Source organism: Phyllobates terribilis, unplaced genomic scaffold (genome assembly GCF_046119375.1).
Source record: "Phyllobates terribilis strain yellow unplaced genomic scaffold, ASM4611937v1 Scaffold_1__5_contigs__length_1240528914, whole genome shotgun sequence".
Classification (NCBI taxonomy): domain Eukaryota; kingdom Metazoa; phylum Chordata; class Amphibia; order Anura; family Dendrobatidae; genus Phyllobates; species Phyllobates terribilis.
This window is the reverse complement of record NW_027362761.1, coordinates 882875212-882890038: the sequence shown is the minus strand read 5'-3', so window position 1 is coordinate 882890038 and position 14827 is coordinate 882875212. Positions and strand designations below refer to the sequence as shown.

The window sequence follows — 14827 nt, the reverse complement described above, 5'->3', positions numbered from 1 at the left end:
TAGATAGAAACATAGTTAAAAAATTACAATGACTACTTCACGACCACAACATTTTGGTGCATGAATTTAAAACGGCTAGAGACAGAATGATCAATGACGATCATCTCAAAGTAGTGATTCACCCAGACCGTGTACCACGTGGTCAACATGAGAGACGATTCAATGCCCCTACTACAAATTAAATAGCTGCTGTAATAGTTAGTAGCGAACAAACTATGTCTCGGGACATCGTTGTGCAGCCGCGCGATGGCATGCTCACTAGGGTTCCCGATACACATAGATTCTATGACGCTCTCGAGTACCCAATAATTTTTTGGAAAGGACAAGAGGGGTACAGCATTGATATTCCTCAGATAAATCCAATTACCAAACAAGCAATGCCAAGCAAAAATGTGTCCTGCAAAGATTTTTATGCCTTTCACTTGATGGTCCGTCGCAGCGATTTTAATTTGATGCTTAAGTGTAGGCTCCTACTTCATCAGTTTCTGGTCGACATGTATGTAAAGATGGAAAGTGAGCGCTTAAGGTTCATTTCTTTAAATCAAAAAAAAAACTGCGCGCAGAAAATTATATTCACTTGCAAGATGCAATAAGAAATGATGCGGATTTGGATCCAAATAACTTAGGTCAGATGGTGATTCTCCCGTCATCATTTGCAAATAGCCCGAGATACCTACACGAATACACACAAGATGCGTTCACATACGTACGTAATTATGGGAGGCCTGATTTATTTATTACAATTGCAACCCCGCTTGGCCAGAAATCACCAAAGATCTTATGGCTGGTCAAAATTCAACAGACAGACATGACTTAACAGCCCGAGTATTTAGAATAAAAGTACAGAAGTTGGTAGCTCTACTTACAAAAGGTAACATATTTGGTGATATGCAATGCTTCATGTACTCGATCGAGTGGCAAAAGCGAGGTTTGCCTCATGTGCACTTACTGCTGTGGTTAAAGGAAAAATTGCATCCGAACCAAATTGACGAAATCATATGTGCTGAGATACCAAACCCAGAAACCGATCAAAAGCTCTATGATACAGTGACAAAGAATATGATTCACGGGCCATGTGGTACATTCAATTCTTCATCGCCATGCATGAAGGAAGGAAAATGTACCAAAAAATATCCGAGGAAGCTTTTAAAAGATACTCAAACCAATGACAAAGGTTATCCTTTGTACAGGCGCAGAGCACCAGACGATTATAAAAACCCGTAGAGGAACACAGGAAATATTGGTGGACAATAGCTGGGTGGTCCCATATTCTCCACTCTTATCAAAAAATTGTAATTCTCATTTAAATGTAGAGTTCTGTAATACGGTACAGGCGATAAAATATATTTGCAAATATATTAATAAGGGTAGCGAACAGGCTATTTTTAACATCCGCCAGCAAGGGAATGTTAACATTGACCCAAGAGATGAGGTGCAGACCTTTAGAACCGGCCGATATGTTAGTAGCAACGAAGCAGCGTGGCGGATCTTAGGTCTGCCTCTGCACGAGAGACACCCAACCGTCACTCATCTCGCGATTCATTTACCCAATGGCGAGAGGGTTTACTTTACGGAAAATAATTTTAGAGAGAGATTAGAAGCACCACCTAAAACTTCACTAACTGCATTTTTCCTGTTGTGCCAAGTGATACGTTTGCAAAAACATTGCTTTACATTGACGTGCCTCGCTACTATACTTGGAATGTGGCACGGAAGCAATGGAAACGTCGTTTACAAGGAACACCTGTCGATGGCTGGCCAGGTGTGAAGGCAGGAGACGCTCTGGGTCGCATTTACATGGTGCACGTTAGCAATTTTGAATGTTATTGCTTGCGTATGCTGCTGAATGTAATAAGGGGTCCAACCAACTTCTCGGATTTAAAAACATTTGAAGGTCAAGAACTTGCAACTTTTCGGCAGGTGTGTGAGAAGATGGGGTTGTTGGAAGATGATAACCACTGGGATACCACCTTAGAAGAGGCCGTGCTATGTTGCTCCCCGGCGCAAATAATTTTGCCATATTGATATGCACTTGCGGTTTATCCAATCCTCTACAACTCTGGCACAAGTATAAAACTGCGTTATCAGAGGATATCATGCACAGATTTGAAAGAATGGATCACGTTAACGATGATCTCTGTTTCAATGAGGTGTTGGGGCTTATCGAGGACAAAATATTAATAATTTCTGGAAAAAAATTGTCCGATTTTGGTCTACCCTCACCGCGGCGTAGAGGAGAGCTGTCGAACGAGTTGATAAAAGAGCTAAGCTATGATACCAACCAGTTAGACGCTCACGTTTGCGAAACTGAGCCACGTTTGCTACCTGATCAAAGAGAGATTTATCACAAAATAGTAGGACGAGTTGAGAATGGTGAAGGCGGACTTTTTTTCCTTGATGCCCCGGGTGGTACAGGAAAAACTTTCTTGCTTAATTTACTTTTAGCAAAAATTCGTAGCGGTCATAACGTTGCATTAGCTGTGGCTTCCTCTGGAATTGCTGCAACATTGCTAAGCGGTGGACGGACGGCACATTCAGTCTTTACATTACCTCTTAATCTGGTGAACGAAGAAACCCCATTGTGTAATATCAGCAAGAGCAGCGCCCGTGGCCTCCTGTTGCAACAGTGCAAACTAATCGTGTGGGACGAGTGCACAATGTCGCACAAACGCGCCATCGAAGCTCTTGATCGTTGTCTACAAGACTTACACAGTAAACAAACAATAATGGGTGGTGTGGTTGTTTTATTGGCTGGGGACTTTAGGCAAACTTTGCCTGTCATCGAGCGAGGCACCGCAGCAGACGAAATTAACGCATGTCTGAAATCCTCATATTTATGGACCAAAGTTGAAAAGCTGCACCTCACCACCAACATGCGTGTCCAGTTATTCAGTGATCTAGAGTCGGGCGCGTACGCTGAGAAACTGCTCGAGATCGGTGAAGGTCGAATCGAAACTGACGAAGAAGGTATGGTTCTATTCACTAACCAATTTTGTCATGTTGTGGATTCGGAAGACGCACTTGTTGCTCAAGTTTTTCCAAATTTGCAACAAAACATCCATGATGAAAATTGGCTATGTGAAAGAACTATACTAGCACCAAGAAATGAAACAGTTGCGAAAATCAATAAAATTATCTTGGACCAAGTAACCAGCGATGCAACAACCTACAACTCCATCGACACAGTCATGTCATCTGAAGACTGTACGAGCTACCCCGTGGAGTTTCTTAACTCTTTGGAGCTATCCGGGGTCCCATCTCATAAGCTCGAATTAAAGGTCGGTATACCCGTTTTGTTAATGCGCAACTTGGACGCCCCAAGATTATGTAATGGCACTAGATTGCGAGTCACTGAACTAGGCAGGCACATTGTAAAGGCCACAATTTTAACTGGAGAAGCTAAGGGTGAAAATATTCTTATACCACGCATCCCAATAATACCCAATAACTTATCCTTTAATTTCAAACGTTTGCAGTTCCCACTTAAAGTTGCATTTTCAATGACCATCAATAAATCGCAAGGGCAAACTTTGAAGGTAGCGGGGATACATTTAGGCACGCCCTGTTTTTCCCACGGTCAGCTATACGTAGCTTGCTCACGTGTTTCTAAATCGCAAAATCTACATATTTTCGCTGAACAAAAGAAATCAAATAACATAGTTTACAGGAGTATATTGCAGTAAAAACACATAGATAAATTACCTGCAGATGTCCATTATTCCGATTACATACTAATTCTTTACTAACACGAACAATGTTAAACGCAAGTAACTTCAGTCCGTCCTGTTTATTAATCAGTGTTTATTAATCCGTTTGTGATGAAATTTGATATGGATAATTTCAAGCCTGGGGAAGGACATAGGGCTACTTTTTATAAACACACCATACAGGCGAAGATTATATAAAACTGTAAACCTGATTGACTGACACACCTAGCGGTCAACGCACAGCCGAAACCACTGAACTTAGCATCTTGAAATTTGCAGATAGGTTCTATTATAGCTTAAATGAGCACTAAGAAAGGAATTTTGATAATTCCACCCTCAAGAGTTTCCCTCTTCATATTATAGGGGTTCAAAGATTGTATGGAATCCGTCAGTTTTGAAGTTAGACATCTGAAATTTTGGATGTACGAGTAACTAAATAAGATTATTTTTTTTTTACTATTAAGATTATTTTTTTTTACTATTAAAATGATCTGTCACGAAACTTAATGTGGCAGACCAAATTCCACGCGAGTGAAGCCGCGGGTAAAAGCTAGTAAATAATATTTGAGAGAACTTTGATCATGGCTGCTTAACATCCTAGATGCCACGGTGAATAATGACTGCAGTATCTAGGTGGTATAAAACTGTTTTTAAGAAGAGATGGGCACTCAGGTAGTTAAAACAAATTTCTACTGAGGCCAGTGAGCCTTTCAGCAACCCTTAATCTGTCTGCAGGGAGGAACATTTTGAACACTAAGATTTATAGAGCACACAGCTTAGACCGAGAGCATTGGTGAGGTATTGGTGTGACAACAAGTGATTCAAGCAGTGGTGGTCAACCATCCTCAGGAAGTCATATAAGTAGGGTACTGTATCCCACTGTTAATAAAAAAAAGATAGTTGTCCACCTATTCACGCATCTCTTCACATAGGGCCAAGCTACGCTCTCTTTCCTTATTTCTATGTCGGATCTTACAAGTGGCCCGGCGATCCTCAGTGACAGCATTCCCTAAGGCCTATTAAGACCCACTTGGACACAAACCTCTCTGAGTTATGAGAATGGTATGTGTTCATTTGCCATTTGTTTGAAAATTGCGATGATCCGGCTTCTTCTGTTGATATATTTTCCTCAGAATCCTACGATTTTAAAATGTATATCTGCTAGCTCTGTGACCTGCTGATTAATCAATTGTTTACTGAAAGGATCACAAATTGTCATTAAAGTCTGTTCACATTATATTACAATCTGCTGTGACTTCTATAACTTGCATCTGCTGTTTCTGTGAACTGCTGCTTAACCTATCGTCTGCCATAAGCATCACAAACTGTTATTAGAGACTGTTCATATAACACTTCAATCTGCTGTCAATTCTGCTACCTACATCTGAATGCTGCTTCAGACCTGCTGCTTTGCTCTTCATCTACCCTCCTGGTTCTCTGACTTCTCAGGTGTCCTATGTCACTTGCTTGTCTGCCATCCAGCACAGCCTGTTGTCTGGACCCTTACTGTTCCATGTGCCTTCCAACCTGCTGTACCAACACCCTGGGTCAATGTGTCTATCCCTGACCTGTAGCTACATGAATCATGTGGCTCACCAGGTGAGCCTAGCATTGAGCTATTGGTGTGAGGGCCGTATATACATGTTGGGCATGAGGTCCACTGTTCTGGTTAAACTATGTGTGTGTCTTCAATGTGAGACAAAACTTTCCCATGACAAATAAATAGTTTTTTCTAACTTTCTACATGTAGGGACAAACTGTGAAATTGTAAAGTCTGATAATTATTTATGCTGTGACTGAATGGCTTCTTCCTCCTGAATCCTGAAAGTTCTATTGTTTCCAGAAATCTATGATCTGCAAAACTTCATTTATTCTAAGAAAATAGGATCATCTCCTAGCAACGGCACCCATAGCATCCCCCAACTCTTAATTGGTACTGTAACTTGGCAGTTGCCTACTTGTCCCTGATTGAGGCTGTTAATAATGTATCTTCTTGTTTCTTCACTCCACAGGCTTTAGCAGAACAGCTGTGACTGTGACTAAGGAGAATGTCAAGTAAATGAAGTTTCTGACCTTCCTCTAGACACAGTGAACTCATTTGCCTGTGGACTTCTTATAGGCACGGAGAGAAAAGACAGGGCCATTTTTAATAAAAACATTTCCATTTGGTTGAGAGATGTAAGAAGCCGCTTTTGCTATCATCAAAAATAGAAAGCACATTTATAAAACTTTGCTCTGCTGTTAATGAGCTTTTCTCCCATCTTCCTGTTTAAAACAAAAAAATCAAATAGATGATGCCATTTTTCTAATGTTTCTATAATGTGCATACATTCAATGCACACGTGCACAGTAATGCAATTTTGTTTTCTATTTTTGTACATATTTTTCAGTGGGACTTTATTCATAATGAATTGTGTCATTTTGTCCTGCAGTAGATCTACTTTCATATATCCCATTCTGGATGCAAGAAAGACCTGGTGTTAAGCAGAGCTCACCTTTATGTCCTACAGCCGTCATTTTATTGCTTAAATAATCGCAGATGACTCCAGCATCCTCATTATGGCGACAGTTGTGCTTTCCGATATCTTCCTTGATACAGTCTGCCAAGGATCTTTCATTTCCGGTGCATTTAACATTATCCACATGGATCGGTCCTTTACCCTCTCCAAAGTAAGCCATGTTCCTGGACTTCGCAGAACCTCTAAAATATTAATAGCACTCATCATCAGGAAATACAGATATACAAAATAGGGAAAAATCAGACATTTATGGCTTCATGAGCCATGAAATCCCATTGAGAAGGAATATACACGTTCAGCTAAGCTGAATTGAGTAGAATTGAGCGAACAAAATCACAGGACACTGGTCAATTGACCACGTTGGTAGTCTGTGACCACCAGACCAGAGACCTGCAAACATTCTTCTACCTGCCAGCATCCCCGTTGCTTTTTCTGATTAGTAGGAAATGTCATGCGGGTGTCGTGCCGCAACAATGGAGTCGTGCCAAACTTATCCGAAGACGAGGGATACCGGCACTTAGGTTCGCAGGGCTCTGGTAAGGTGACCTTGAGCTAACAACATGTGGCATGCAAATATTTTTGATGAACTCTACTAAAGAGTAAATAACAATTCTTAGTATTATTGATTGGAAATCATATTTAGTGGACCTGAGTTGTCTGCCATAGAAAATAATTGTATCTTCTTATGAAATAATGCTGGATCATCTTTCCTTATAATTCTGCATTGCAACCACGTAATACATAAGCGAGCTAGACCTACTTTGGCACATAGAGCAAGGTACCCCTCTTCCAATGGCATATAGGCAGTAGTGGTCTATAATAGAAAATAACCATTTAATACAAATATACTCAAATCATTTATCACTTCCATTCCTCTGCTTCATGTGACAATTAATACAAGGTGCATGAGGAGATAAGGAGCACGGAAGAAATAATCTCTCTCAGTAACAAAAAAATAATCTGTGTTCTGTTCTAGTTCTAGAGTACGATGGAGCAATATGTTAAGAATTAAAAATAGAAAAAAGCTAAATCTTTGCATTGAAATGACAGCAACACTGAGCTTAGAAACATTTATTGTGCCGCTGATAAATATTAATTGTGAGTGCATTTCCTTTTAATTACAACACGTGAAGTAATGGATAGCGGACACGTTTGTGTCTTATGCTTGGCTATTCTCTAGAAGCACTTTCCAGGTAATTACCTCCTCCAGAGCCAATGGCAGAAATGCACTCAATTTATCACTTGGGTCTTAAAAGACACCTGCGCATTGGCCAACATCAGTATTACCGTTGATCAATTTTAGCTGAAAATACGGCAATATTATCTTTATATATGCTACCTCTACACAGTATGTGAATTCTATAACAAAATAAAAATTAGATCTGCTTGGCTGCTGATCCCTGTCCCTATGTACAAGATCATAAGGCGGATGTTTGCCACACGACTAATAACAGGAAAGCAAAGAAATAAGCAATGCCAATAAGAGGCAATGATAGAAGGCACCTTGCATATCCAGCATATAATGTTTGCCCTTTACCAGACATCTGGTTTATCACCACCTAAAAGGTGGCAATTCTACTGCATGTCGTCTGCCTCTGCCCTTGTGGGATGTGCCAAGAGCCCATCTGTGACATCTGTGTCTGCTACTGTTGCAAAATGCTAAATGAGCAATTGCAAGTACAGAGTGTCATATAATATGATGATTATAATATATTAAAAGGTTAAAAACTTTGATGGGAGGAGTACTTCTTTAATCAGACAACCAATTGATCTGAATGGGTACAGTGTGATACATAATTTCTCCTGTGGGGGCACTGCAGGGAAGTTGAAAACTTCTTTCTCGGCATCCTGAATAATTCCAGCTGATCACTATGGGGACACTTTGTGATCAGCTTATCGCCCATGAATCCATTTGAACAATCAAGGTGGAGAACCTCTCTAACTGTTCTTATTACTAATTTAGAAAAATCTCTAACAATTATTTTCATAATAAAAGATATTTACAGTGAAGATTATTTGTACATGTGTTTTTGTTTTTTCCGGTCACACGTATCTGTAAATCATTGTAGCATGTCAGAATTAAATTCATTGTGTTTTCCCAAACGCTTGTCCTTTGACATCTCTTGTGTTCAGTGTCTACCAACATCTTATTCCTGTCTAAATGTTGTCAAATCACGTTGCCAGTCTTCAGACATTATGTAATATAATAAATAATGTGTGCCGATCTTACGTAATGCCTGGCTGCACTGAAATGAGATATCATGATATATTTAGCGTCTTAATGGGTCTTTTCTAATTTGTAAGACAGTCCTTTAATGTGATTTAGGCTGTTAACGTCTACTCAGCTACATATAATGACATTGTTGGCCGCAGGAAACAATCTTCAGTCTGCAGTAACCCTCTCAAGGTTGAATGGAAGCGGGGGAGTGGGGCTATCCTTTTATTTTATTAATATAGTTTCCATGCTGCAGCAATTGATCATTGTCCAGAAAGTTTTCGTAATACACGTCTCACTTAGCAATGCTTATTTGCAATAATAATCCAAAGCATGTGCATGGAAAAAGTATTGAAATATCCAGTGCTGTCTGGGGGAGGATTGTATTCCCTTTAAGTATGCAGCATCTATGAATAAAATCCCTGGTGTCTGTGTTTTCTATCAACTGTGAAGTGGTAAGGAAAGTTACATTTTCACACTTCATTATTCACGTTTCAGGACATTAATAGAGAATATAACTATATAAGGTCGAAAATAATCAGTTTTACAATTATATAAATGAAATGAGTCATAACAATCTACAGTATTTATGGCTTACATTTAACAATTGATCTGGGGAAACTATTTTTTTTTCTATATTTTACCAAGAAGGTTCAGTGGTGAAAAATTCTCCTTTTATCAATTAAAGACCATTTTCAAGCTTTTGTTTTCCATAATGTTTAAGGGAGCACAAAATTGTCAGCACAAAATAACTGTTCAAACCAAGCACATCATCTTGTAGGGGACTTAGCCCTAATAAAAATCATACCTCTGCTATCCAAATCTGTTGCTATGTTTTTTTTTAAAAAAATATATATAATCAATGTCATGCGAACGGATAAAGTTGCTCCAAAAAAGGGGAAAGAGGCTATAAGCCCCAGTAATACCTGTGGCGCCCCTGAGGGTTCAACCGCCACAGGGATGCTGCACTTCTCCAATGGAGTGTAGTGTTCCTCCTCTGAGGTAAGAACAGTGTGATTGTCAGGACCCTACCTCCACATCAAACACCACACTTCTCCCACCAGAGGGGGCTAGTAAGCACCAGGTGCTGCCTCTACTGGCGTTCGGGAGACTGGGGAACCCAAAAGAGATAGGAACCAGTTAGTGGGTGAGGGTGGAGGACTCACATAATAGTGACACCTTAAATTTCATATTTAATACACTGCCATCTTGGTTCTTGGTTCTTTGATAGTGATCTCCCTCCCTGAGCGTGGATCCTGTGTGGACCTGCAGAGGATGGAGACACGGCCCTCGTCCCCTGACCTTGGGATGAGGGGCAGGCTGGAGATGAGGAATGTCTCAGCCCGGTCAAGGACCATGACCAAGAAGGCCCGGAGTTTTAGAGTGGAGCTCCACCGCAAATGGGTCACGGGGATGATGCAGACGGAGCGGTGTACGCCACCTGTCCTCGCCTACCTGATCTATTCAGAGGGATTCCGGCTGCAAGAGGGGTACTGGCCCCCGACACCTGACCTTGCAACTCTACGTCCTGGTCAGGGAAGCCCGGTAGGCCATGAGGATCCCACCGGGTAACGGAAGGAATGGCGCTGCCACCCATACCCTTGTTCTGAATGAAGTTCAGAGGGAGACCCGGCCTATACACACACGGACAGGAAAGGACCAGGTCTAATGTCTAGGAACACTCTGGTGCGGGGTCCTGATTTAGCACTGGACTTACTCAAAGGTTTGTCGGACCCCCTCGTCTCTGGTGACTGCAGAACTCCGCGAGGAGCAGGGAGTCGCCTTCCTACTGCCATCTCTTTCGTGAGTAAAACCCTGGAAGTTCACCCCTATGGCCTCCGGACTCTTTATTCTGCACCACACAGCACTACGCAGCATCAGACTTCCTAGACTACTACCCCTTCCATCCTGTCCCTCTGCCCTGAGGCCCTGCTCCACCTGTGGGGAGTAGTAACAACGACGGCTGCCATAACACCATGCATCAGCGGACTGCGGCAGCGCTGGTGGCCTTCACCAGGTGCCACAGGTGGCGTAGTCGAGATCAGCCACTCAACCCAGATAAGCCCTTACCATCCTTTTTAATGTGACGGCCGTGGGCACGGAGCGGGTCCGGGCCACGGCTGCACCCCATCTACAACATCGGGACCAGCCTCCGAGTCCCCCATCTCCCAGGGTAGGGCTTCCAAACGCGAAGCGTGACATACCTAACTCAATAGAGGGAGAAAACTCCAAGAGAACATATAGATCCTACAAAGAGCATGGAATCATAAATCCACCATCTATAAGAATCAATAGAGTTTTATTGAAAAATACAAATACGACATAGTACATTAAAGGTGAAGACTTAAGTATTCTAAGGCTGGGGTCTAAACACATAATGTAATAATACTATCTGTGATGGTTAACACAAAGCTCAATTAATCCTATGCCAAGAAGGTCAATATTTTATGAATAAAAGTAAAGGAGTCACAATTAAAGTGATATTGCATAGCAGACAGTATAAAAAAAACATTCCAAAGTGTTGTAAATATATAAAATCCTATGTCTTACCCATGTCCATGTGTCAGACCAAATGCCTACAACCTCAACTCGCGTTTCGCAAGGGTTTTTTCAGGAGGGGTTGTTTAAAAAAAACATTCTCTATTCAAATATGCTAGTGAGGTGAACCTGGGATGTGGTCGAACAGTGCACCTTCCCACCTATTTGTTTTCCACCAATATATCGTCACTCTTCTATGCCTCCTGTAAGTCCAAAGTGGTAAATCAAGTGAAACAGGGAGAGACGATAGATGGAAGTCAAGTAGGTGGCAAAGTTCACTGAACTGCTTGAGCAAACCATGGGTGCACCAAGCAGCTGAATGGCATAAATGAATAAAAAATGGTCTGTCAAACACAAGAAGGGATTTGGACACTAATGATACAACTGTTATTAGGGCTGTGTCCCATAAACCCAGACATGATTGCTGTGCTTAGTTTGAACAGTCACTTTGTGCTGACAGATGAATCACCGTGACTTCCTAAAATACTTTATGCTTCTATTCATGAAACTTTTACAGATTTTTTACATTTATAGACTGAGAATTCAAACAGCCCATATTAGGGTTGAGCAACAAGATTCCCAGGACACTGGTCAAGTGGCCCGTTGGTAGTTGGTGAACCTCTGTCCTGGGCCCTGTGTTGTTCAACATCTTTATCAATGATTTAGATGAAGGAATTGAGGGTAAACTGAATAAATTTGCTGATAACACAAAGCTAGGAGGGATAGCTAATACTAGAGAAGAGAGAGAGAGGATTCAAAAAGACCTAAATAAACTGGAGCAGTGGACAGCAACTAACAGAATAGTTTTTAACAGGGAGAAATGCAAAGTCCTACATCTATAATACATCTATAATGTAGATATTATGACTGGGGTCCAGGCTGTTTAGCAGACAGAATTATAGAATATAGTTGTATATGTTTGTAAATTCTCTTTACCAAAAATGTTACTAGAACTAGTGGAACTCTATTGCTTTCATCTGTACATTAGCACATGAAGGTATATTATCTGCAAATCACGCTATTCACACTTCTTACTATTCTATAGCAGGTATCTTAACTACTGTAAATTAATGCAGTGAAAATTACATTAGATTTACAGACTGATCGGCAAAACAAGATGTTAAAATAAAGTGCAAATTAAAAGAAAATAAAAATATTTTTTTTTTGTTTTGTTGGTATATTTATACATTGCAATGCATAAAAACAGCTCGAGATATGCGCATGTTAAAAAGTCTATTTCCTGAACAGAAATCTCTTTCCACTTGTATAGTAATTTATGGTTATTAATGTACAAATTCCAGATACGTGAAAACCTCCTGCTGCCTCCTGGAAATGTACTGCCTGTCAAGAAAGTGCTCCATTTGCTGGACTTACTTGTAGCCAAGTTGCCGGCACACAACAGATGCATCCTTATCGGTCCATCCATCATCACAGATTGTCCCCCACTGGCCATTGAGATAAATTTCCACACGCCCCTCTTTCTTTGTTTCACCATCCATCAACCTCAGAGGAGGACCTGGAAGAGAGGCAAGAAAGTGAGATAAAGACAAAGAGACACAAACAGAAACCGTGCAGTTCATATAAGAACTATATTTAATACAGTAAAAGTGATTTCTTCTCAACTTATTTTGGAATTATATAAGAAAAGTAGAATTTTTTTAGAACATAGAAAAGGAAAAGGTTCAATATACAATCAACAAATAACCAGTCCACTTACGATATGTTCAAGTATAGTGGATGCTGAAGGTTTTTTTTGATTTGTGGATGGAAAATCCACAGCATATTACAGTAGTAGCAAAGAAATTTCTAAATCTACTGCATGACGCTTTTCTGAAAATTTTCACATCTGATTTCACCTTTTGTAACTATTAGGCCACGGCCCCACTATCAGTATTTGGTCAGTATACGGTCAGTATTTTTTCTCAGGAGTGGGAGCCAAAAGCAGGAGTGGGTGATAAATGCAGAATTGGTGACTTGTTTCTATTATACCTTTTCTCTGATTGTTCCTCACCTGGTTTTGGCTCCCACTCCTGTGAAAAAATACTGACCGAATACTGACCAAATACCGATAGTGGGGCTGCGGCCTTATGATGAAATCAGCAGTGGAAGGTAACAAAATCTTTATACAAAACATGTAGAATTTGCCATAGAATCATAGTGACTGTTGTAGAAGATTTTCAAACCCTAAATTCTATCTGCGTGGGCATAATCTTAGACTAATTAAAATCTTCATCTTAAGCTATGAGACAAGAGTGCCAAAAAAATGAAATATTAATAGTGTTTAGCAAATAATTGATAATTATGATTTAGTTATTCATGATGTAGACTTTAATACACATTCATGAACATAATGAATACTTTTCTGTCATCTATTATTCTGATGTTACTTTTAATGTGCTTTTTAAAAAATAAGTCAGATTCTGTTTGTTATAATTGTTGGCACCCTCAAGTTAATATTTGGTTGCACACCCTTTGGAATAAATAACGACAATCAGTTGCTTCCTATAACCATCAACAAGCTTCTTACACCTCTCAACTGGAATTTTGGCTACTCTTCTTTTGCAAACTGCTCCAGGTCTCTCATATTTGAAAGGTGCCTTCTCCCAACATCAATTTTAAGATCTCTCCACAGGTGTTCAAATGGATTTAGATCCGGACTTATTGCTGGCTACTTCAGAACTCTCCAGCACTATGTTTCTATCCATTTCTGGTTGTTTCTTGAAGTATGTTTGGGGTTTTGGGGTCATTGTCCTGCTAGAAGACCCATGACCTAGGATACAAACCCATCTTTCTGACACTGGGCACTACAATGCGACCCAAAATCCTTTGATAATCTTCAGATTTCATGATGCCTTGAACACAGTCAAGAGCCAGGGGCAGCAGAACAACTCCAAAACATCTTTGAACCTCCACCATATTTGACTGTAGGTACTGTGTTCTTTTCTCATTGCGTTTTCGGTACACAGAATGATGTGCTTTAACAAAAAGCTCTATCTTGGTCTCATCTGTCCCCAAGATGCTTGCCCAAAAGGATTTTGGCTTACTCATGTATATTTTGGCAAACTGCAGTCTAGCTATTTTATCACTTTTTGTCAGCAGTGGGGTCCTTCTGCCATAGCCTTTCATTCCATTCAAATGTCAACAGATAGTTTGTGCTGACACTGATACACCCTGAGCCTGCAGGACAGCTTGGATTTCATTGGAACTTGATTGGAGCTGCTTATCCACCATTCTGACAATCCTGTGTTGCAACCTTTCATCAAATTTTCGCTGCCGTCCATGTCTAGATCTCTACTCATCTTTCTGTTCTCCATGCTTAGTGTGGCACACACAGATACACAATGCAAAGATTGAGTCAACTTCTCCCCTTTTTATCTGGTTTCAGGTATGATTTTCATATTGCCCACACCTGTTACTTGCCACAGGTGAGTTTGAACAAGCATCACATGCTTGAAAAAAAGTTGTTTACCCACAATTTTTGAAAGGTATCAACAATTTTGTCTGGCCCATTTTGAGGAAATAAACATATGTATACCAAAACAGGTGTAATTGCAATAAGTTCTGGGTGAAATACTTCATTTTCTGTAAAAAAATGCAAGAGTGCCAACATTTTCGGCCATGACTGTAGACATAGTGAATATGTGGCCACATACAGTATAAGATACAGTTATATGAATCATTTCAATCTACAAAGCAGGGAAGTGGACAGCCACAGATGTACTGTAGGTCCAAGACAAAGGAGAAGCAGGACATCAGCCCAAATTAGGGAGAAAAAGATGCAGATTTTCATCTTTCAGCAGAATCATCAACACTCAGACATTGTGGGAGAATAAGCTGTTTTACTTAGG

General features: G+C 40.4%; 1 protein-coding gene across 1 annotated transcript in view; it reads right to left on the bottom strand.

Annotated features, from left to right (window-relative positions):
• PRSS12 (serine protease 12) overlaps window positions 1-14827 on the bottom strand; it is a 356030-nt gene that overhangs the window by 161353 nt on the left and 179850 nt on the right. Inside the window, exons 8-9 of the mRNA XM_073639827.1 lie at window positions 12354-12495; window positions 6203-6408 (exon numbers count right to left, since the gene is read on the bottom strand). Of these exons, the coding sequence (XP_073495928.1) occupies window positions 6203-6408; window positions 12354-12495 (348 nt within the window). The remainder of the gene's footprint in view (window positions 1-6202; window positions 6409-12353; window positions 12496-14827) is intronic.